The sequence below is a fragment of the Ochlerotatus camptorhynchus genome, unplaced genomic scaffold, assembly GCF_037179485.1.
Source record: "Ochlerotatus camptorhynchus isolate MF236.1 unplaced genomic scaffold, CSIRO-AGI_Acam_v1.1 ptg000953l, whole genome shotgun sequence".
Taxonomy (NCBI): Eukaryota; Metazoa; Arthropoda; class Insecta; order Diptera; family Culicidae; genus Ochlerotatus; species Ochlerotatus camptorhynchus.
Window position 1 is genome coordinate 23,091 of NW_027041394.1, and position 24,507 is coordinate 47,597.

At 38.6% G+C, this 24,507-nt stretch overlaps 1 protein-coding gene across 1 annotated transcript in view; it reads left to right on the forward strand.

Annotated features, from left to right (window-relative positions):
- The first annotated feature begins 10,073 nt into the window (after positions 1–10,073).
- Positions 10,074–24,507, forward strand: part of LOC135715568 (acetylcholine receptor subunit alpha-type acr-16-like) — a 50,976-nt gene continuing 36,542 nt past the window's right edge. Inside the window, exons 1-2 of the mRNA XM_065238779.1 lie at positions 10,074–10,180; positions 10,250–10,473. Coding sequence (XP_065094851.1) covers positions 10,091–10,180; positions 10,250–10,473 — 314 coding nt within the window. The 5' untranslated portion in view covers positions 10,074–10,090. The remainder of the gene's footprint in view (positions 10,181–10,249; positions 10,474–24,507) is intronic.

The following is a 24,507-nucleotide window of genomic DNA, read 5'->3' on the forward strand; positions in this document are numbered from 1 at the left end:
TATATTTTACGACATTTTAACTTTTAAAGGCGATTCGTCAGTCATTACATGCTCATTTCATGCTTGCTCATACAGGGTTTGTCAACCGGCTAATCCGTTGAAGTGCAGGGTATTATGATTTGTAAGCTTCCCAATTTGAATAAAGTAATATTTTTTCATGCATAAGACAAACCTTGACAGATGTTGCTATAATCGCACATCCTTCCACATAATTTAAATATATAAAAAATAATTATATTTGCTGCAATTTGACAGATTGTGTTTATAGTAGAACTAGTAGAAGCAGCAATTAATGTTTAAAGATACCTGACTGCTCTCAGCTTACTCATGTTAATACTAACAGAGCAGATATAAAATGCATCAAAACATGAAAAATAATACATTTCATGTAGTTTTCTTCCAGTTCTTCAACTGGGTCAATAATTGTAAAGGTTGTTTGATATGATTATTTTTATTTCTCTTTCTTGGTGTTAACTCCTTATTTAAAACAGGAGCAGTTGTTTGACAGATAAAATGGATTACCAATCTTACTAAAATACTCTAAAGTAAATTATTTCTCATGAAGTTGGCTCCTTTTTTTAAACATACACAGTTTCGTGACAGATATTGTTTGACAATCGAACTAAAAATGCATGAATGTTGTTGCTCATAGTCGATGTTATATAAAAGTCACTCAATGAGGAAATCTGCTAGAATGTTTTGTGAATGTTTCATAAATATTAGCGGCAACCACAATGTTTGCGTTCAGAAATGAAAAATGTCATGCCGTTAACGAAGTTTCTGGGAGATAATAACCTCTATAGGACCAGAAATAAATTCAACGAACATTATTGCGATAACTCAATAAAAAAGAACTTTACGATGTTTTTTATGCAAATTTTTGAGTGAAGTAAATTGTAGTAATTTAAATTGATATTATTGATTACACAGCCAACGACTACGATCAATCATATTTATTTACTTTACTCTTGTGGTATCTAACGATTTGTACCTTTGTTCTTCCTGGTTCATTCTTTGTGGAACTCTTATAAACATCGACTCTGAGAGGACTAAGGACAACATTATATATTCAACACGGCGTTCAATGTTTTTGTATTGATTATTTTGATCGTTATTAAAATAATTAATTAGGCTTATAATAATTAGTTGCTCAACACTCATTGCTATGAAAAAAATATTTAATAAGGATCGAATCTTTGATTTTTATACTGACCTTCCAGAACTAGTTCTTTGATCTCAATGAGTTCAATGAGCCCCATTGCCTTAGTTTTTAGGTAAACCATCCATAAAGTGAGTACCAAAATACCAAGTTCGAAAATCAATGTGAGATAGATGGGTTATTTATAGGATTTGATAGCCACATAGATGGAAGGATTTATCTCTCTCTTGAAGTTCACTACGCAAAAAAAACGTCAAATGTCTTCAGAAGTAAACAAGATGTGAACTAGATGTCTTCCACAAAGATATTTGCAACAGTATTTGCATCAACTTGTGTGAAGAAACCCACCTTGTGCATTGAAAAACTGGAAACAATTTTTTTCTATGTTTATTTTAGGGGGAACAATCATCGTTATGAAAACTTTGATAGAAGCGCATTAACATACCAAAACACTTGTCCGCAGACATCATACCTTCAACATTATGTATTAAGTTGCTAACTATTGAGAGCAAGAAAATGACATTTCAACCACAGGCCGCCATTATCGCGTAGGCAACATGTCATACGTTACAGCAGACGGTTTCCCGATAGGCCATAAAAAAATTTCATCAAGAAATACATGTTTCTCGCACGTCATTATATGGTCTTTAAAGGAGGTTCTTATTCGGATGGGCAAAGAATAAACGGCGAGCTTGAACAAATAAAACTAGTTTTATTATTGAATATGTCTTTACAGCTTGAAGATTTGTTGTGGAATGATCTTGACACGATATGGTGCCTCAAGGGGGAGGACAGCTTTAATACGAGTGTCTCTTTAGCTGAGAGTTACTCTGAGTAACTCTGATTTGCTCTGATTTACATCTGAAAAAAATAAAGAACAAGGCATATCTTGCGTAACATTTGAAATGGGCCTATAATCAAAATGTAAACAAATCGGTTTTTGATACCATTCCATAGCACAGCTTGATAGCTACACGAAACGAAAATCGATTATTTTATTTATGTGTTTCACTTATACATTTTTGCCAAAACATCAGTCTTCTACATTCATAAGACAAACTACTCCTATAACAATGCATAAAAGGTATGTGTGACCGCTTATATATATCATTTGACACATAAGTTTCATTAACTTTTTGCCAGGCGTCTGCTTATTACTTAACTTATACATTCTATGAATAATCAGCAATTGAAATTTGCCAAAAGGTATAAGGAGATTTCTATCCGTGTACCAATCGTGCAGTAATGTTCCACATAACCGGTAAAAATCATTATAAATAACTCAATTTTAAAAACGGTCGATCAAAGAATTTTTTCGAATCTCGCACGTTAAAACGGCCCACAATGTATTATTTGGGTGTTGTGTACTGAACTGTAGAAATTCTAACAAAAAAAAAAATTAGATTTTCTTATATAGGAATAGAAGTAGGCAGATTATATACAATCCATTTTCTGGTTTGTTTATATTTTGGTTGTAGGTCCTTTTAAAATGTTTTGCGAGATCGAAATTAAAATGATTAAAAAGGCCGAGAAAAAGGCAGAGATTATTTACAATCCATTTTCTGATTTGTTTTATAATAAAAACTCACTGTCCGCTTTCCGGCTTGGAGCTGCAGCCTGAGTGTGATTTTGGTGATGAGGAAACATTATTCTGTATCCCGATGTTTGATTGGAATTTAAGTTTCAATAAAACAGTTAAAATCAACAACAGTGAAATATAAGTCTTCTGCTGCTGTTCATCACTTTCAAACAAACGAGGTTAAATATCCAGCTGGAGATTTCAAAAAGCTTTAAACGAACCTTAAACTCGAATTGTTGTTAATAAATAAATAAGACCTCTTGCAAAAATACATTACATGATCATCAAAAGATAAGCAATTATAACGAAATTAAAAGTAACCAAACCAACACACTCAAAATATTCAAAAATATTGAAGAGGGCAATTTTTCTACTCTACAAACATTCTTTGATTTTTTAAAGTGTATACTTTTCCTGAACTTAAATTATTTTCTATTGCAAGTTTGTCGTAGACGTCATTTCGATTGGAATAAAAAATGTTGAGTAATATAGATATGTTGAAAAATATCGAATGCACGATCACGGTCTCCGGGGCTCCAGGTACTAGTTTTTCACAAAACATGCCTTTGGATGGCTTGTTTTGACGAAACATGGTTTTCCAGGAACAGGCTATTTATACACCCAACCGTGGGATGTAAAATTCGCTTACAATTAAGGGGGATTTATCATCAGAGAATGTTAGTGGAGACTGCATGAACCGAGGATGCTATATACCGAGCTGCGGTCCAATGCAAGAAAATGGAGAAAGAAAAATGTGGAGTGTTTTAGTGAGTGAAATAAATCATGTCAAAAAAAAAAGGTTGCCGACGTGGACTCGAACCACGAACGTGGGGATTATTACATCTATGCTTTCTCCACTGCTCTCTCCATGATTATATATAGATAGGCTAAAAGCAAACAAGAAGCACTCATTCCCTCGCATACTCGACTTCGTTTGCTTTTTCTGCTGGAGAGAATAGAGGGAAGTGTGTGCATTGTTCTACCACAAACGAAGTGACAGACGACTAACTGGCGAAGAAATCCATTAAAATAATGTGGTTCACTGTAATAGAATTTTATTGGAAGCCTGTGACATCATCCACCAGATGGGTTAGTTTTTTTGTTTTGATTTGAACAAAGTTGATTTTGTGTATATGTCATTGGTCGAAAGGTACAGAAGCAGTACCTCCCCAACGCGTGTTGATCTCATGCAACAAACGTGTTGTTCTAAACTAGAGTATTAGACTGTTTTTTTTTTATTTTTTTTTTCGTCGATCTTGTTTTCCGTACTGAGTACTAACAACAATCAATTCGAAACTAACGATTTTAAATTGGCTCACTTCTTGACTAGCCTATTGGTCCCAAGCAAATCGATAAACGAACCCCATTCTAGTCAAAATTCTAGTACTACACTATGTTTGTTTTGATTCACTATGAAAGTTTGCCAGATAAAATTAGGGGTTAGTGGATTTTCCTATGTTTCGAGGGGTGCATCGATTAGCTTGGGACCGAAGATAGTACCAGAGCTATGCCAAAAAGTTGAGCACGTTTATTCGGGACCTTCTGGTCTTAGAGTTACCTCTATGGTACTAATGCTTCCGACGTCAGGAAGGCAGCGCCCACACCTGGACCCTACCTATCGACCCATCCACTCATGAACCGGGGACCAACGGCTTTACTTTCCTTCCGAAGGAAGGCGTGATCAGAGATTTTATGCCTCAGAAAATCACGGTGGCGTCGACTGGAATTGAACCCAGGCCTTTTGGGATGAGTGGCAATCACGCTCACCACTACACCACCAGCACTGCTATATTTAGACTGATATGCCAAAATCAGACATAGTTTATTATACTTAAAATATAATAGAACGATGGATTGGCCTTCCATTGGATTGTAGGCATGTAAACTAATGCTTTATTGATAATATTATATACAACACACGCTTATTCTGGTCAATTAAAATTGTGTCAAATGTACTGAGATGAGAGGCTAGCAGGGCTACTCAAAATTTAGTAGCCTTATGTTGACTAGCTTTTGAGTAAACGACGTTCTCACGTAGACTGAGTAAAAATCACTCAGCGATATTTTCAGTTGCGAGGGTTTTCGTTTGATTTTTATTCAAAGAAATGAAAATTGCCTACTTCTAATCCTTTCTACCGGAGCTGAAAACAGTTCTACCATAAAGATAACTCTACGGTTCTATATACGCCGATTCCCTAAGCAATTCCTAGTTACCTGAATGCATTTCCGCCGGTTTTTAGTAAAATTTTTGCCCGTTTTTTAAGACGTTTTCTCCAACATGGCTGGCATTTTTTATAAATCCAGGATTTAGCTGACTGTGTGTCTTTTACTCAGTTCGAAATTTTTCGTGACTCACCCGGTGAGTAAGCTGATGTTAGCGTGCACAGAAGACAGTACATTGTTTTCACCACTAGCGGCACATTTTTGTTATTGTGTAGGTACATCAGTACAGCTAGCAGGATAGGTACACACTTCTACCACAAACGAAGTGACAGACGGAGCGGCTCGAAAACTTTGGTGACTAACCTGCTATTTCAATTTTTCAGTGTACCACATGGCAACACCACTACTACTGGATTGTACCACATGGCAACACTACTACTGGATTGTACTAGCATTTTCACCAAATGTATTAGAATGTCTTTCACTCTACTCAAAACTGAAATGCATAAAAAAATGACAAAATGATACACTCTTTGCACACTGTCAAAGATCATATTGCACCCAAAATCAACTATGTTCAAATAAAAATACTAGCCCATCTAGTGGCTAATGGCACAAGCTTCTAAGAAAATTCTATTACAGCGAACCACATTATTTTAATTGATTTCGCCAGTTAGTCGTCGGTCACTTCGTTTGTGCTTCTACTGTTTGCCCAAACAATGTCTTTACAGTTTGAAGGCTCCGGTATCCGTCATCAATCATATGTGGGAACCGCTGCATCTCCAAACACCTATCCCCCTTAGGGCCTGTCGTGGTGGCATGAAGATGCTCCCCCCTCAACAACGATCGAAATCGCATGCACTCTGCTTACAACGGTGGAACTTGTAACACTCGCGACAGAAGTCATGATGATCCAGCCCATCTGCAGGACCCAATCAGAACTACTTAATGCAGGCGTGTCCTTCTCCAATAAGTATGGACCAAGAAGTCATCAAAATTGCTAATTGGAACGCTTTTTCGCTCAAGTGTAACAACATCAAGTTTTCGGAGACGAGCCAGCCAACGGCTGAAAGTCTCCTTAATAAAGATATATAAAAAAAAAAAAAACAACATCAAGTTCGTTGAATTCCTCAACGAACGAAACATTGATATAGCCATCATCACCGAAACGCATCTGAAGCCCGAGATTAACGTCTTCCTTCCCGATTTCTGGCTTGTGAGGCTGGATCGAACCAGCTCTGGAGAGGAGGAGTGGCCATCGCTCTGAAGTGGAACATCTACTGTCGGTTGCTGTCGAGCTTCCAGCTGAAGACGATCGAAGTCGTAGGGGTAGAAGTTTCAATTACTGTCGGCCCAACACCATCGTTGCGGACCGCCACCATAACTCGGACCACTATCCGGTGGTGGTCGAAGTGGGTTATACAACAATGTTATTCTACCGTTTGTGTTGTGTGAGAAAAGACAACGGTAGCGCATGAGTGTGCGAATACAAATAGACAGTGTAGTAAAAAACGTCAACCGTTTCAACCCCTGGTCACGACACAAGCCTAAATGAAACCTGCCAGCTTTGCAACTAAATTCTCTAGCGTGTTCCCTAATGAGAGTAGCATTTCCCAAAAAGTAGAATTTTAAAGTAAATGTCTTTCGAAGATATCCTTTCTTTTTAGTCCTAATTATAATTTTAAAAGCACTTTTTCCCTTGATTTGTCTTCCGTCGTTCTTGTTTTCCCTCGATCTTGTTTTCCGTACTGAGTACCAACGCTACTTGACACCAGTGAGGCAGCTTCCCCTGGACCCTACCTATCGACCCATCAACTCGTGGACCGGGGACCAACGGCTTTACTTCCCTTGCGAAGAAAGGCGTGATCAGAGATTTTATGCCTCAGAAAATTCCTGCGGCGCCGACTGGGATTGAACCCAGGTCTGCTGGGGTGAGAAACAATCGCGGTTACCACTACATCATTGGCGCCGCTATTAGTTTATTCAACATGCTCAAATATACATAAAACTCTATGGAGCCGTATATATTTATTTTAAATAGCTGAGTTTGATGGTTTCCTTAATTTCAACGCCGCCACTCTTCAAATTGTTGTTTACAACAATTCAAAGAAATACGTCATAATACGTTTAAATTCATATTTCATGTCATCACTTGCAAGAATTATGGTGATGAATTAGTTCATATATACATACCAATTGAGTCTTGATTAGGAAAATAGAATTTTTAGCAAAAATATTACACACGATGCTTGTTTACAGCCAAAAGACCCTTGTGTTGAATAAGTGTTATATGGCTTTTACGATTAAATAAAACGCAGTAGATACATATAACGCAGTAGATACATATAACGCAGTTCAACGATTGAAATTTTTGTATCCACTTCGTGTTTTGCATCTCTTAAATCGCATATTACTTTCGCAGATTAATACCTACGGCATTTTCAAGCTCTTATTTTGAGCTTTAAGAACGAAAGCGCACCACCGGCTACAAACTATAGCGCACTTTTTTAGCAATACATTTGTATATTTTTGGATATAATTTTATGCAGTAAATCATTTTCCATTCAATTTTTGATATTTTAAATTCAATACAGGCACACATATAAACAATTTCTTCGAAGGAACCATTTCAGTTAGTGCTTCCAATAAAGCCAAAAGACGCTGACAATATAGACATTCATGAAAAACTAGGTCCCTGATTCAAATGTTATAAACAATATTAGAATTCAATGGATTCTACTAAAACTATAGATATAAATCACAAAAGAATCAAAAGGAAACCAGCAAAAATATAATCTTAAGGATACAACCACTTGAATTTTTAGGGTTTTGGCTGCATTTGAACCATATGAACAAAACAAGATTCGAGTCAATGAACTTATGAAGCGTTAGCTCTGTGCATCGCGAACACTTTATCTTGCATAATGTACTGCTATCTTTGACAGCGGCGCCGGTGGTGTAGTGGTAAGCGTGATTGCCTATCACCCCAAAGGGCCTGGGTTCAATCCCAGATAATGCCGCCGGGATTTTCTGAGGCATAAAATCTCCTATCACGTAAGGTTGGTCCCCGATTCATGAGTTGTGATGGGTCGATATGTAGGGTCCAGGTGTGGGAGCTGTCTCCCTGGCGTCAGCGGTAGCATTTGTACTGAGTACTGAAAACAAGGTCGACGAAAAACAAATCAATGACAAAAAAGCAATTTTTTAGCAAAACAAGGCACCAATCTCGAAAGCTGCGTTACAACGATTTGCTAAGGTTGCTACTTCGTCGCACTAACTTATCATGAACGATGCGATACATGCAAGATTCGCAGGTTGGAGTATCTTCAGTGTTCGCCTTCCATCTGACGTGAGAGATGATTCATTTGTGTTAGCAAGCTAGCTGGTTAGCAATTTTTTTCTATTTTCTCTGGCGCAGTAAGCCGTGAATGTGCTTCGTATTTATTAGTAGTCATCAGTCTTGTAAGTGGTCACCGTAGTCGACGCATTTTTTTGTGATAATCGACTGCTTTTGCTTCCGACACTTGCGAAACAAGCTATCAAATTACAGTACCAAACTAAAATGTCTTATGACCGGCTCTGTCATACGACACTGTCACCGAAGACCGTCACAAATGTATGTATTTTAGTTCTTCTCATAATAACGACTGATGATGTTGTGCTTGTGTGATTTCTGAAAATAGCAAGCTACGATGTCCTAGTTATAAAATTTCTGATTAGAAATGGTTTAATTTACTCAAAATTGACGAATTAGAACGCAATCATACATGTCCTATGATAGTTATTTGATAATTTTATTTTTGGTCGAATGTTGTTCTACCATTTGTGTTGTGTAAGAGAGACGACGGTAGAATATGAGAGTACGAATACAACAGACTGTCTCGCAGGACAACGAAGTGAGTTTAGTAAAAAACGTTAACCGTATCAGCCCTTGGTAGTGATGCACAAATAGTGGTCCCAGCTAACAGGTGGCCGACAAGGTGTTTATATAATAAATTTATTCGTGCTGGTAACCAAAATTCCACTCCAAAATTACTCACTTGCATAGGCCCAAATTTGGAGCACAAATACTAACTTTACCTACTCGTGTTCAATACTAGTGAAATATTGCAATCATATTTTACCTTAAAGAAGCTTGACTTAATCCTACTTTATTTTGCTTGACGAGAAAGATATACGGTTACATAAGAAGGCTTGTACAATAGCAGAGTGAAACGTAGTTGAGCATTGAAAGGGGGAGATGAAGCTAATTATCGTTCTCTGTGAGCAATTTTACGAAGATTTGATAGCTCTTATTCTTACAATTCATTATTAAGTAATGCCATTATGTTAAAACACAAAAATGAATAATTTAGCACAACATAACACAACAATGGGGACAAAAATAATTCAATTTGTTTTCGTGCATTTGCGTCTATTTTTTTTGGTAATAAAATATTTATTATTTAGTACTTCGTTAAAATTACTGCTCGTGGCATTCTGTCAGTATGTATATCTCCTGTATAAACGCAAACACTAAATAAATGTATGAGAAATTATACGTTATCATTTATGAATAATATATTAAAAACTTATGTTTATATGCTAATGGAAATGACAAAACTATAAATTAATTCAAATGAAAGCTGATGCAACTGGCATCAACAGAAGGAAAACATATGTCAAGTTGCATAGCTCTTTCATCATGTATTCTAAATAAACCATAAATAAATGACAATTAACAAATCTTACTGTAGTAAACTTTTATGTTATACTGAATGCTTCCTTCGTTGGATTGGGCCCCTTCTCTCTCTACTTAGTATACACTCCTTCGGTAAATGTTTCGTTTTGTTTCATGTCTAAGTAAAATTTCACAACTTTCTTTGATTTTGAAGTCGTAGCACTAAAAAAAAAAACTTCTTGCGTTGACAAAACAACAATAGCCAATGCTGAAATGTATGCCATTAATGCATGAAACAGTAGAACTGTTGCGTCTGTAGTATTAATACCAAATTAATTTTCAGTTCCATTAGGTTTGTTTTCATTTCCTTCATGTTCTTGCATAGTGTGTGGCAATAAATGTGTAGATATTTTTGCATGACCTCTTTTTTGCATGATCTTGTTTTTTTCTCCATAAAGTTAAATAAAAAACAAAAAAAAAAGTTTTGAATAATAAGCTGTTCTTCATAGGCACATATTTCAATTGCATCATGTTCATGGTGGCATCGTCGGTAGTTCTCACCGTTGTGGTATTAAATTATCATCACAGAACAGCCGATATCCATGAAATGCCTCCTTGGGTAAAGAAACAAAAAATAAATTATGAAAAAAAAACACAAACCAATATGTTTATACATTTTTGATTACAGATAAAATCAGTATTTCTTCAGTGGCTGCCTTGGATTTTACGCATGGGACGTCCCGGTAAAAAGATAACTCGGAAGACTATCCTACTGTCGAATCGAATGAAAGAACTCGAATTGAAAGAAAGATCGTCAAAATCTCTGTTGGCGAACGTGCTAGATATTGAAGATGATTTTAGACATGCAAGTGGTGGTATTACAGGTTCAACTACGGCGATTAGTACGTCAGGGTAAGTATAGATATACATGAAGCACCGACTTAATTACAAGTTTTATTCATTTATACAATAATTGTGGGTTGAAGTTTTTAATGTACAAATAAACAAATAAACAAGCGTAGAGGTGTGCACCGATCAAAATATTAGTAGCAGCAGCATGCTGTGTTGGTTTCTGTCTCCGCTTAACTAATAATTTTGGCTTTAAGAGGGTTCTGTAGACCATGATTTAGAATAGTAAAATGATTTTAAGACTCCTTTAAACTTGTAATGTTACCTGGGTAACCCACAATGGTGCCAGAGGTATTGATACGCGCGTTTAATTATTTACGCTGAAATGGTTGATTGTAGAAGTTTGATATCACAACCCGAAAACAAACAAAAAACCTATTGACTTTGACACTCACTCAACGTGAAACTAACAATGTGTTATACAAATTAATAACGATGGCCAATAGACCAATACTTAAAGAATATTTAGGAGAATATTCGGTTTCAATAAACGCCCTCTAGGCGAAAATTACATAATGTTATATTTTGTACAACGCGCGACAAAAGTTTTTGTACAACGCGTGTTACAAAAGTTGACGCGATTACTGAAAGGTGTGTATAGGTATTAAAAACTCCTTCTGATGGTATAAGCAGATTACCGATTAATTCCTCTACAAGTGAAATAGAAAATCTATTTTTTATAATAGTTTTTCTAGAGGCTATTTGTTTTTTTTTGTATTAATTTATTTGCACAGGCTCAATCGAATAAACTATACAGAGCCAAGTTATCATTTGCGTTACACATAATTAATGTTTTTAATCTAGAGTTAAAGGAATTGAACCGATTACTCGCGGTCGTCTCGAGGTTAGTAGGGATTTACAGTTTTATGGATGGGGAGAGGGAGAAGCATCGTAGGCGATTTGTCGATCGTAAATATCGCCTTTCATAGCGCCCACCTTAGCAAGTGAGTCCGCCATCTCATTGCCCGGAATCGAGCAATGAGATGGGACCCATGCAAAGGTGATAACAAAAGATCTTAAAGATAAAACACTTAATACCAAAACCAACGGACGCTTCTATTAATGATCCATCTGTGAAGAACGATCTTGCGGAATCAACTTGGCCAAACTTTGCAGCATAAATTGACGGAACAATCATGGAACGATGATGTTCTGTGATCCCACGAATCTCCCGCTTCATAAATACATCAAAACTAACTGAATTGCCGAAGTCGGAGAAGCATACACGATGAGGATCATACTGTGAAGGGGTGACATCCAGTGTTATGCACACGTAAATAGTACAATGACATAAAACGAGTTTGAGGGTTCAGCTCAAGAAGCTTTTCAAAGTTTTCGATTACCAGTGGCTTCATAACTTCACAACGGGTGAGGAGCCTGAGGGACAGTTCCGAAAACCGATCGGATAGTGGCAACATGCTCGCCAACACTTCTAGACTCATCGTATGAGTCGAGTTCATGCATTCTAACGCGATACGAAGACAACGATACTGGATACGTTTCAGTTTGATGATGTGAGTTTTAGCCGCCGACTGGAAACAAAACCTACCGAATTCTAAAACCGATAAAATCGTTGTCGGTTACAACGTAAGAAGATCTTGTGGATGAGCTCCCCACCACGTTCCGGTAATTGTTCGGAGAAAATTGATCCTTTGTTGGCATTTTCGTCTGAGATACTCAATGTGGGATCGCCAGGAATCGAATCAGACCCCAAGATATTTGAAAGACATGGAATGTTCAGTTTTACGATATTTGCGTAGCGCTAAAGGGCCACCCACATTAGATCCGTTTGCGTTGCGTTGACGTAAATTTGACAGTTAGACAATAGATTTAGCTGTCACTTTGCCGCAACGCGTCCGATCCGGATCTAATGTGCGTGGGCCTTAACAGTTTTCTTCATATTAATAGCAATTTAAATGTGTCAATGTATGTTTAAAGCTAGTGAATTTTCTATAAACATCGATCCGAAACGATTTGCGAATCTGTGTGGAACTACTCAAAAGTGATTCTTTCTGCAAAAATCCCATTTAGCCATTCAGCAGAATGCAATCGTAATAGGCTCAGCGTGGACAAAATAATAAGTGAGGAATCATCCACACTAATACACTTTTTTTTTCTTTTTTTTTTATACAGTGGGGAATCTGCTCCCAGATACCTGAGAAGATAACTCTGGGTGTGGGGATGGGAGAAGTAGTGCTCCCGACCCACTAAACCTTACCCTGTGCTCTAGGCCCTTGCCCTCCCCGGAACCACCCGAAAGCATTACATCATGGGAGGGGACCGGTTGCGCTAGTGGTGTGTCAGACGTGACACTCGCTGCTGCACAGTGAGCAGCTGTACAGGACCTTCCTCTTGTTGTTCGCTGTTAATTGTTCGCCTGAGTTCTAGAGCAGACGTGATAGCCAGCCAACTGTCCAGGGCCAAACAGGACAGATGTGACCGCTTACCAGCTGCGTGTGGTAAGCACTCTAAGAACCCGGTGTCACTCCTGCCTTTGCACAACGACGGTTTGTGCAGGGCTTATCGACCTCCTGGGACGAGCTGGATGGGGCTCCAGCGTCCTTACTCTGCTGTAGTTCATTTGGCCGCAATATATCTCCCTTGGGTTCGATAATTAACGTTTCCAGGGCACACCACGAGGAGTCGAACTACTTCATGCCCCCACACTACTACACTTAGAATCATTCATGTAACGTTCAGCTGTATGTTTTGCTCAATTTTGCGTTCATCGAAGAAAATAGAAGCAATGCGAATACGAGCGAAATCAGTGCGGCTCGTTTATGATGAACAACAACATTGTATGCAAGTGAGTAGTAAATGCAAAATGAAACGATTTTTCCCATGATTGGTGTTAAAAGTGAAAAAGGAAAAGCCTCGAAAATGAATCTAAATGCATAAATAAGGCCGAAGCTCTGTAATCTGGGTGGAAAGCATGGTCCTACGTCAAGCTTCCGGTCGCCTAGGCACAGACCTTTCAACTTTTTTCATCTGTTCAGGACATAAAACCCAGGCATACCAAAAGTACCACCTCATGACAGTATTCCAACGGCTGTCGCTTTCTTTTTCCTACGACAGCCTTGATATTGAGCTTTAAGCGACAGCCCACAGTGCGGCTGTTATACGACATGCAACGTTGCCGTCTTGTGCAGTACACGACAGCTCGTTCTTAGTCATGTATTTTGTTCGTTCGGCTATGACAGCCTAGGATGGTCATTCGTAACGTTCCTCGTACATACAACAAGCAGTCCGTCAAACTGCCGATTCGTTGCTGCTGTCTTTGAAATTTTGTTTGTATGTCGCAAGACTGCTACTACACTACCAGTGTGGCGCCGGAGCTCGTTCGGTTGCTATCACGTTCGTGCTTCCCATTGCAAAATTTTCATCCGATATTTTTTCAAAACGCGCGGTCTCCGGCGAAAAATATAAGCCTACCCGACACCAACCTGACTTCTACCTAACCCCAAACCGATGTTGGCCCAACATTTACCCGACATATACACATAATTGACCCGACATCAAGCCGACATTTGGCCGACGTCGACCATAAATTGACCTTACATTGATCTGACATAGGGCCGGCATATATGTTCGGGATCATTCTTCTGGGTTTCTTCCATACTCCACTGCCGTATATCAATTGTATATAATGTCTCGTGACAGCCACTTGGGTAAGTTGAGGGATGTCGTCGGTTTGTGAAGGCTGTTCATAAAGAAATGTATAAAAACAGCCTATTCGGTTTACTACGTTCCAAGCACGATGATTTTAGCAAAGCTGTTCTAATACAGCTTTCATTCGTTCGTGCGTGCGCTGTTGCCAATACACTTCGAATTCAGATCTGAACGTACGGTAGCAAGCGGTAGTAAAGCACACAAAGCAACAGTCAATTCAGGTATAAACCAACTGTCGCGAGGAGGCTGTACCAACAATCAATACGAAACTAACGATTTTAAATTGCCTAGCCTATTGGTCTCAAGCAAACGATTAACGTACCCCATTCTAGTCGAAATTCTACTACTACACAATGTTTGTTTTGATTCACTATGAAAGTTTGACAGATAAAATGAGGGGTTAGTGGATTTTCCCATATTTTGAGGGGTGAATCAATTAGCTTGGGACCGAAGTGAGTACCAGAGCTGAGCCAAAAAGGTGAGCACGTTATTTCGGGACCTTCTAGTCTTAGAGTTACTTCTATGGTATTACCATAGAGGTAACTCTAAGACCAGAGGGTCCCGAAGAAACGTGCTCAACTTTTTGGCTCAGCTCTGGTACTCTCTTTGGTCCCAAGCTAATCGATGCACCCCTCGAAACATAGGAAAATCCAAGAACCCCTCATTTTATCTGTCAAACTTTCATAGCGAATCAAAACAAACATAGTGTAGTACTGGAATTTATACTAGAATGGGATATGTTAATCGATTAGCTTAGGACCAATGGGCTAGTCAAGTAGTGAGCCAATTTAAAATCGTTAGTTTGATATTGATTGTTGTTAGTACTCCATCACTATTGAGAAACGATGAAGTATTCGGTTTTGATACAGTTGTCGTCGCAGGGAATCGATTCTAATTGAAAGGTTTCACTATTTATACACTTCGAAAAGTAAGAGCCCTTTCCAAAGGCGCATCCCTTTGTCAGTCAAAATCGGATTCCTTAGCAACAAAATTAAGCCGACCAACACCGATAATAACCATGCATCAGAACCACTTCAAACTAGAGAATAACGAATAGAAGATTAGGATGATGAAGACTAAGAAGATCACATAGATGAAGGCTAACTAACTCATGTTTTTCTTGTTTCAAGATCATCCTCGGTGGACAGAGCCTAGTCTTGCCACTATCAACGAAGCATAACAATAAACAAGGACTAAGATGTGCTCCTTAGTTTTGTCGGAAGACGACATGGATGACCGATCATCTCAGACATCTGATGATATCAACCCTGGTTCGTCGTCTCAATCTAGGAAAAGCACTAGATCGCGGGCCTACCCGAATGACTCGATTGGTGCATGGCCCAAAACAAACCTTTGAACGTTATACATATTTCAAATAATTCGACGAAGCGATTCTCGACCGTGATCGAAATCACGAACAATAAACTTCGTGTTTCCATCTTTAACCTGAAGCAAGCTAGTGAGATTGCTGTCTCCCAGCTCTTCCACTCGAGTAAAGAGTTTACATCCCAGCTCGTGATGTGGAGATCGAAGATGTCGTCACCGAAACGAGTCTGACCCCCGAGATCTTGGAGAAGCAGGCGGTTGGCCATTTCAAGAACCCTTTGCTTCCTCCGGTGAAGATACTGTATGCCCAAAAACTGGGCTCAGTATCTGTCAGCGAGGGTAAACAAATTTAACCGCCACAAGCTCGTTTCGTGTGACCTTTTCTGGTTCAGCCCTTCCTCATTACATCGAGCTGGGAAAAGTTCGACTACATGTGCGTTTGTTCGTTCCCCCGGTCATGAACTGCCAAAATTGTTGAGAAGCATGTGGATGGCGCATGTGCAGCTACTGCACCAAAATGCGTGTACTGCAAAGGAACTCCTCTTCATGGTCTCTCGTCGTGTCCGGTGTACAAACAACGCGGGGAGAAACAACAAAGCTCACTTAAGGAACGTTCCAGGCAGTCTTTTGCAGAAATGCTGAAGACAGCCACGCCATCGACCAACGACAAAAATCCCTTTTTTCTTTTGTCAGCTGACGAGTCTGACTCTGACTTGGCTGAGGAGGGAACTTCCTTCAGTTTTCCGGAAGGTTCTGCATGAAAACAAAAACGCATCCGTTCGCGGAAAGTTGCAAACCAAGAACCCTAAATCAGCTTGCCCAAATCAAGGAGTGGTGGAAAAAAGGAGACTTCTACTCCTCCTGGATTCCGCAGAACTAACTATACCCAGGATTTTTCACCGCTCCCAGGGACATCCAAAACACCTGATGGCCCTTTTTTTTAAGAACAGAAGCCCTTTCTTCATCTGGGTTGTTCTCATTTGATAACATTGTGGACGGTATCCTCAAGTACCTCGATATTTCTGATCCTCTGAAAAGCATTGTTCTGGCAATGCTTCCTACTGTGAAGACCCTCTTGAAGCAATTGACATTGAAGTGGCCCTTCCTTGCAGCAATCATTTCCTTCGATGGATAATTATCCAAACGAGGTCGGGGATTTGATCACTGTTCTACAGTTGAATTGTCGAAGACACATTCCTAATTTAGACTCTTTCAAGTTTTTAGTTCACGATAATGATTGTGATGCATTTGCTTTTTGTGAAACTTGTCTCTCTTCAGATATAGATCTTCCTTTTTTATGATTTTAACATTATTCGATTGAATCGTGAGGATTCGCGTGGAGGAGGGGTACTTTTGGTGATCAAAAAGTGCCATTCTTTCTATAGAGTGAATTATCCACAATTTCCAGGAATTGATGTTGTCGCATGTCAGACTATTGTTAAAGAGAATTTGTATTGCTTCTGTTTATATGCCTGCTAGAGCCGTTGTTAATCGAAAACAACTTTCAGATATATGTTCGGTACTTCCTGCTCCACGGTTGATTATGGGAGATTTTAATTCCCACGGTTGGGGCTGGGGGAAATTATGTGATGACAACCGTTCTACTTTGATATATAACCTCTGCAACATATTTAATATGACAATTCTTAACAATGGAGAAGTAACACATTTGGCTGGTGAATGGAAGTAGATTAGACCTCACACTTTGCTCTAATTCCTTATCGTTGGATTGCAGATTGCACGTGGAATGTGATCCAAGATTCCAACGGTAGTGATCACTTGCCGATCGAAGTTTCAGTGGCCAGTGGGTTTAATTCGTCGGAACCCGTAAACGTCGCGTACGATCTTACCCGTAATATCGATTGGGCAAAGTAATAGATGAAGTACTAACGTCGGAAGAAGCGCTTCCACCGTTGAAGGAATATAACTTCCTCTCCAATCTGATCTTGTACAGCGCGCTTCAAGCTCAAACTTGGCCGGTTCCAGGAACGTCTTTCCATAGAAAACGTCCTTCCCCTTGGTAGGACCAGCAGTGTACTGAGGTTTGTCGTAAAAAGTCTGACGCGTTTAAGCTTTTCCGGAAACGCGGAACACCCGTACATTATGAAGCGTACTCGGTTCTTGAACGCGAGCTCAAGAGCCTCATTAAAGCCAAGAACCGCGGATACTGGTGGCAATTCGTGGACGGATTATCACGCGAAACGTCGATGAATACGCTCGGGAGTACTCGGATCGTTGGATTCTCAAGTTCGCGCGAAAAGTGAGTGCTGATTCCGTGCCGGCACGGATTCGGTAGACGAGCCAATCAGCCTTTTCAATGGTAGAGCTCTCAATCTCACTCAGGGGCTGATAGGATAAAGTTCAACTTATTGAAGAGCCTCCCAGACGTCGGTAAGAGGCTCATGTTGAACTTGTTTGGTCAGTTCCTGGAGCTCAATATTGTCCTGGATGATTGGAGGCGGGTGGGGTTATAGTCATTAAAAAGCCTGGCAAACCCGCGTCAGATTACAACTCGTACCAACCCATCGCGATGTTGTCGTGCATTCGAAAATTGTTGGAGAAAATGATCCTTTTTGGCTTGGACAAATGGGTTGAGACGAACCACCTACACAGAAAAAAATTCTGAATTTTAATTGTGATGTAAAGATACATTCACGTAAACTTGTATTTCATTTCAGGCAAACGAGCAACTTGTAAGCAATGTTGTTTACAAAGATGGGCATTTGTATACAATAACTGCATCATTTTATGAAATATCTCAGAACATTACACAACTTATAATGAATACTTATATGATATGTGACGCTCCATTTATGTGCATCGTAATGAACAATGTACTTTCAGATACTCAGTTTGGTTGGTTTCCGTAGGGGCAAGGGAACGAATGATTGCCTCGCGTTGTTTTTAACAGAAATTCAGTTGGCTTTTGCTAAAAAGGAGCAAATGGCTTCTGTGTTCTTGGATGTCAAGGGAGTTTTTGATTCAATATCGGTTGAAATCGTTTCAGACAAACTCCACACATGTGGCCTTTCTCCATCAATTAATAACTGTTTGTACAATTTGCTGTCAAAGAAACATATGAAGTTTTCTCATGGAAATTCTACAGCTTCACGATTTAGCTACATGGGTCTCCCCCAGGGCTGATGTTTAAGTCCCTTTTGTATAATTTCTTCGTCAGAGAAATTGATAATTGTCTTAGTGCCAACTGCATGTTAAGACAACTTGCAGATGACGGCGTAGTGTCTGTCACAGGGCCCTTACAGGATACCTTAGCCCTTACAGGCTAGGTATCGAATTCTCCACGGAGAACACTGAGTTGGTCATTTTTCTAGGCAGCATAGCTCAGTACAACCAAAGCTTCAACTTTTGAGTAAACCGATCACTCATTCTATGTCCTTCAAATATCTTCAATTCTAAATGCACCTGGAGATCCCACATTGAGTATCGAAGCGGAAATTTTCTTCGTGCAAAGTTTGGCCATGTTGATTCCGCAAGATCGTTCTTCACAAAAGAGGCGCTCGCTGGTTTTGGTATTTATAACGAATTTCATAGCGCCTATCGAATGCTTCAAGCTCCTTGTTCCGTATAGCTTGCTCAGCTGGCGGCAATACTATTGCCTCACTTGCACCAGATCATTATTTTATTTTTACGGATAGTCTCAGTTCTGTCGAGGCTATTCACTTCATGAGGCCGGTAAAGCACTCCTAAGTGCTTTATCTTTAAGATCTTTTTTCATCCCCTTCTCATTTCTCGATTCCGGGCAATGAGAATGCGGACTCGCTTGCAGGTGGGCACTAAGGAAGGTGATATTTACGATCGTAAAATCGCCTACAACTAATTTTTCTTCATTTATCGTCAACAGTATGTCGTCAGCTGGCAACATAAATGGAGTGAAGGGTGTTTGGGATGATGGCTTTTATTGATCATCCCTAAGGTATCGAAGATTCCTTGGTTAAAAGGGTTAAATGATGGTCGAGACTTAATTCGTCTCATGTCCAATTGTGGACTAGGTTACCATGACGCAGATCACATTGTGTGTGTGTGTTTTTTTTTATAGTAAGGCTTAGTAAAGTTTCAAGAAACTTGGCCTGTAGTGAAGTTGGCACGGTATCCACTAGTTGCCTAGTGCAGCTCCACTAAAACCCATTCCTTACTCTCTCCTCTGCCTGTATCCCCCCGGGACCACTGTGAAGCGACTACTTCGGGGGGTGGTTGTGCTCATGCACTTGTCGTACTCTCAGTGCTAGCTGGCGTTGCTAGATCGCTGATCTTCTGTCCATTTACGCTGCAGCTCCGACATAATCTGTGTGCCCTCCTCTCGACACATTTCAACGACGACATTCTCCACGTTAAGGACGGGCATCTCCTTTCGCACTGCCTCGAACCTTGGACAGTTTAAGACCACATGCTCCGCCGTTTCATCTGTGAATAACTCAATGGTTCGATCTTGAATAATGTTTTATTGCATAAAAACTTACTAGCTAAGTTACATAGTTCTTGATATCGATCGAATAAATATCGATCCTTACTTACACACTTACAAGTAAATAGAAAGGGATGGATAGAGTTGCGCTGTGCCAGTCAGTTAGTTAATAGGAGAGAGATTTTAGGTAATGATGTAGGCACAGCACATCTACTCCTAAAAGAAAGAATGGTTTACGCAGTAGACCATTCATTGATACAATGTTAAGTTATGATTTCGGATTTACGTTTTATTTGACATTTGTTTGATTCACTTAATTATTCTATTCTTATGTACCTTTTGGAGTTCCTTGGTAACCAACTTTTCTATCGTTACATTTGGGTGATCTATGTTTATAATTTTAAATGGGCCTGAATAAACAGAATCGAGTTTTCTACGATTTTCTACTTTAAGCCAGACTATGTCTCCAACTTTTGTTTTTAGTGGATTTGATGCTTGTGATTGATTTTTAATTCTTATTATTTTTGATTTATCTAATAACGCTTTTGCTTTAGCACATGCTGTTTGAATTCTATATTTCATTTCTGTAACGTATGAATCTGTGTTGTATACTGGATCGATTTTATTAGTTAGGCTGTTTGGAAATTGAAATTGTCTTCCGAATACTTATTCAAATGGTGAATACTTGTGCTCAATGTGTGGTGTGGTGTTGTAATAAAAAGTGTAATAAGGCAACCATGAATCCCAGTCATCATGCTGCTCATTTATGAAATGTCTTAAATAATCATTTAGACATCTATGGTTTCGCTCTAAACTTGCTATTGTTTCAGGATGGTAGGCAGTGGAAAATTTTTGATTGATCTGAAGTAAGTTACACATATGGTGAAACACTTCGTTTCTGTATTCCGTTCCCATATCTGTTTTAATAATGGATGGGCATCCATATTTTAATATTAAATTTTCGACGAAAGCTTTGGCTAAAGTATTCGCCTGTTTATCGACTATTGGACTAACTATAACGTATTTCGATAACTCGCATTGAATGGTCAATGCATATCGATTTCCTTTAGTGGATCTCGTAAATGGACCAATTGTATCCATCGAGATTATTTGAAAAGTTCCATTGGGTGTTGTTGTGTGAATGAAGGTTTCTTTTGTTTTAATTGTGTGCTTATTCTGCTTACAGATAAGACACGATTTGACATATTTAGTAATTATTGACTTCATATTAGTCCAGTAGTAATTCCGTCGTAATTTTTGTATGAGTTTATTTATACCTACATGTCCTCCTAAGGGTGTCAAGTGGTTTTCTTTGGTGATTTTCATGATTTCATTTTCATTTTTTATAATTTGCGGTACAGTACCAATTGCACATTTTTCAAATCTTTATTACATTCCTGTTTAAAAGTTTCAGGTGTAAACATTGTGAATATTATGTCTCTTCTTGCAATTGCTAGCTTTTTAACTTTGATTTTCTTGGCCATATCATTTATAGCATTGAGGTACCTTTTGAGATTTCTTGTTTTAACTGCATAGGGAAATTGCGCTTGAGCAATAACCCTTTTCGCATTTTTGTTGTAAATTGTTACATATATGTCATTTTGTTGAATTGTAAAGTTAAGTTTTGGCATGTTAAATGCATCGATATTGTTAATAGAATCATATGCTTTGAGGTGATCAATCTCGCTGGCAGTTTGATTTCTATTTGGTATTGGTAGTGATTTTTGAGTCATGGCTCTTGTTTGTACTGGTAATTTTTGCAGATTTTTGAGTTCTTCCGAATTTTTGGTGATACGTGATAGTGCGTCGAGTTGAATTCCATGTTCAGAAATGTGATGTCTAAAAAAGTGACATCAAAGCAGAAAAAGTTACATTTTGAAGGATTCAATTTAAGATTGTATTCTCGCAATTTTTCAAATACTTTTTCAAGGTTAGCTAGGTGATGATTAATTGAGCATCCGACTACAATTATATCATCGATATAAAGAAATGAACTCTCTGGAGGCAATCCACTGAGGGCAATAGTCATCATTCTTTGAAAACTGTTTGGTGATATGTTCAAACCAAACGGTAATCTGTTGAATTCGAAATGACCGGAGGTTGTGGAGAAGGCGGTAAATTGTTTTGAATGTTCATCAAGTTCGACTTGATGAAAACCGGACATCAGATCTAAAGTGCTGAAATATTTCGCTCTGCCTGGGTTATCAAGGATATCGTCTATCCTACACACTTAGATTTTTTTGCCGAGATGGGCACCACCGAGCAGCTCGGCATTTTATTTTGCTGGATCTCAGTGAAAAACTTGCCGAGATTCAGCTAACAAACGGGAATTTTGCCGAGATCTCAGCTAACAAACATATTTTTTGCTGAATTTCCAGCAAAATAAAATGCCGAGCTGCTCGGTGGTGCCCATCTCGGCAAAAAAATCTAAGTGTGTAGGTAGTGGAAATTTATCAGCAACTATTTTTTTGTTAAGCTGTCTGAAGTCTACTACAAGACGCCATTTTTTTGTGTCAGTGGAGGACTTCTTTGGGACTAGCAGTATTGGCGAATTATACGGTGAAACAGAGGGTCGTATAATTTTGTCATTTAATAGTTTATTAACTTGTGTGTTGATTTCGTGTCTATGAATTTCTGTAATTTTTTATATAAACCGGAGAGTTATCAGACAAATTTATCTTCTGTTTGTAAAAATTGTTGCTGGACAAGGTGTCTCCTTCTAGGGCAAATATATCATTGAATTCTGCACATAAATTTTGTAGTTTTTGTTTAGATAGAAATGGTAAGTTCTTTGAATTAAACTCTTCAAAGAGCTTATTTATTCTATTATCAGTATCGGACTTATCGTAACTGAGAATGTTGTAATTTTGAAGAGGTACATAAGTCCTTTCAAACTGTCTGCTATGTGTACAGGGTCATTATTTGTGTTAATTAGTTTGACGATATGACATTGAGAGTTTATAATTGCGTTAGCATTAAAAACTCCATGTTTAATTTCTCTGGACAGTAAAACGTAATCGTCCTTAATTTCCTCTTTAAAAATTTGTTTAAAAACTTCAGACCTTGGTGGCAAAATGAAATCTCCGTTCAGATTGTCTTCGATGGGTATCTCAATTGTTTCGTCGTCACTTATGATAGTTAAAACCCAAGTATCGTAATTTATTGAACAATGAAATTTTGCAAAAAAATCTCTCCCAAGGATTCCGTTTGTCGGAATTGGGAAATTTTGATCAACTAATTGGAATTTATGTTGTACTGATGTGTCATTTGGTAGTAAAATATGAGTTGAAGCAGTTCAAAAAGTCTCTGTGGGCAAATTATTAATGCCAGTTATTTTATATTTTTCTGAAGCATTTATTGGATGTGATTGCTGTAGTGCGTTAACTTTAAAAATAGAGACTTCGGCTCCAGAATGAACTAACAAAGTCGATTCTGTAGTTGAAAATTTTAATTTTAGATACACGAAATTGCTGCACGATGTATTAATTTGAAAACATTTCTCCTTAATTATTGTCGAGTTATTTGATGCACCACCCGACTTTATGGTTGATGCAATTGAATGTTGTTTACGGGTTGGCCTTGATGTGCTCTTTGGCTCCCAACCTGGCCCAGTTGAGGAGCTGATTGGTTTTTCGATTGCGCCATGAAAACGCGAGGAGCATAATACTGTGACCTGTTACGCTGATAGCGATTGTAATGTTGGTTATTTTGTCTTTGATAGCCATTATCTTCATTACTACGTCGATAGTTCGAAGAGCCTCGTGGTTGATATCTTTCGTTACGTCCGTGATTAGTTTGATGATTTCCACTTCCGCGGCCTCTGGTAATTGTTTGAACGACGGGCATCGTTATTTCTGAAATTATGGGAGCGGTAGTGTAGAACGCTCCCGCTATTTGTAGTATTTCCTGCTGTTTCATTTTCGGTTACTTTTTCAACCGCAGCAGACAGGGTGGTAAATTGACCAGCCTTCAGTAAAAGTCTGGTTTTGGTATTTTTCACACCTGATGCAAGAGCTTTGACTGCTGCTTTCACAGCCATTTTTGTAGCTGTATCTACTGGAACGTCTTCGCTAATATATGCGCGTTCCAAATCCAGGGTGAGCTTTTCGATTTGCTTAGTAAATTTTCCTACATCACCGTTCTGCCTTGTGGCGTTTAATTTTGCAACCACTGTTTCAGCTGCAATTTTAATTTTACATTTTTCTTCAAGTTTTTGGATGATTTCATCCACATTTTGGGGATTATCTCCCACAACTGCCCTTGCTTTGCCCTCCAGGCGTGATTATCATTAGTAATTAAAGTTTGGCACGCTTTTAGAGCGGCCACAGTGCTAGTTAATTTTTCACCATCACCATTGTAAACTTGAACTAGCATAGGGATTGTTCTGATCAAATCCAAGGCTTGTGCCATCTTTGAAATTTTCTTTAATTTATTTGCAAATATTATGGCTGTTCCTATTGATTTAAATGACGCTCTTTGTGATTTTCTTTTAATTTCAATTAAAGAGGCGATAGCCTTAAACACTGTTTCACTTTTGGCTAATATGGCTTTATTTTCTAGTGAATCTTCTATTTGCGTAATTTCAGTTATTTGATTAATTAAAGTATTAGCTCTTTTTG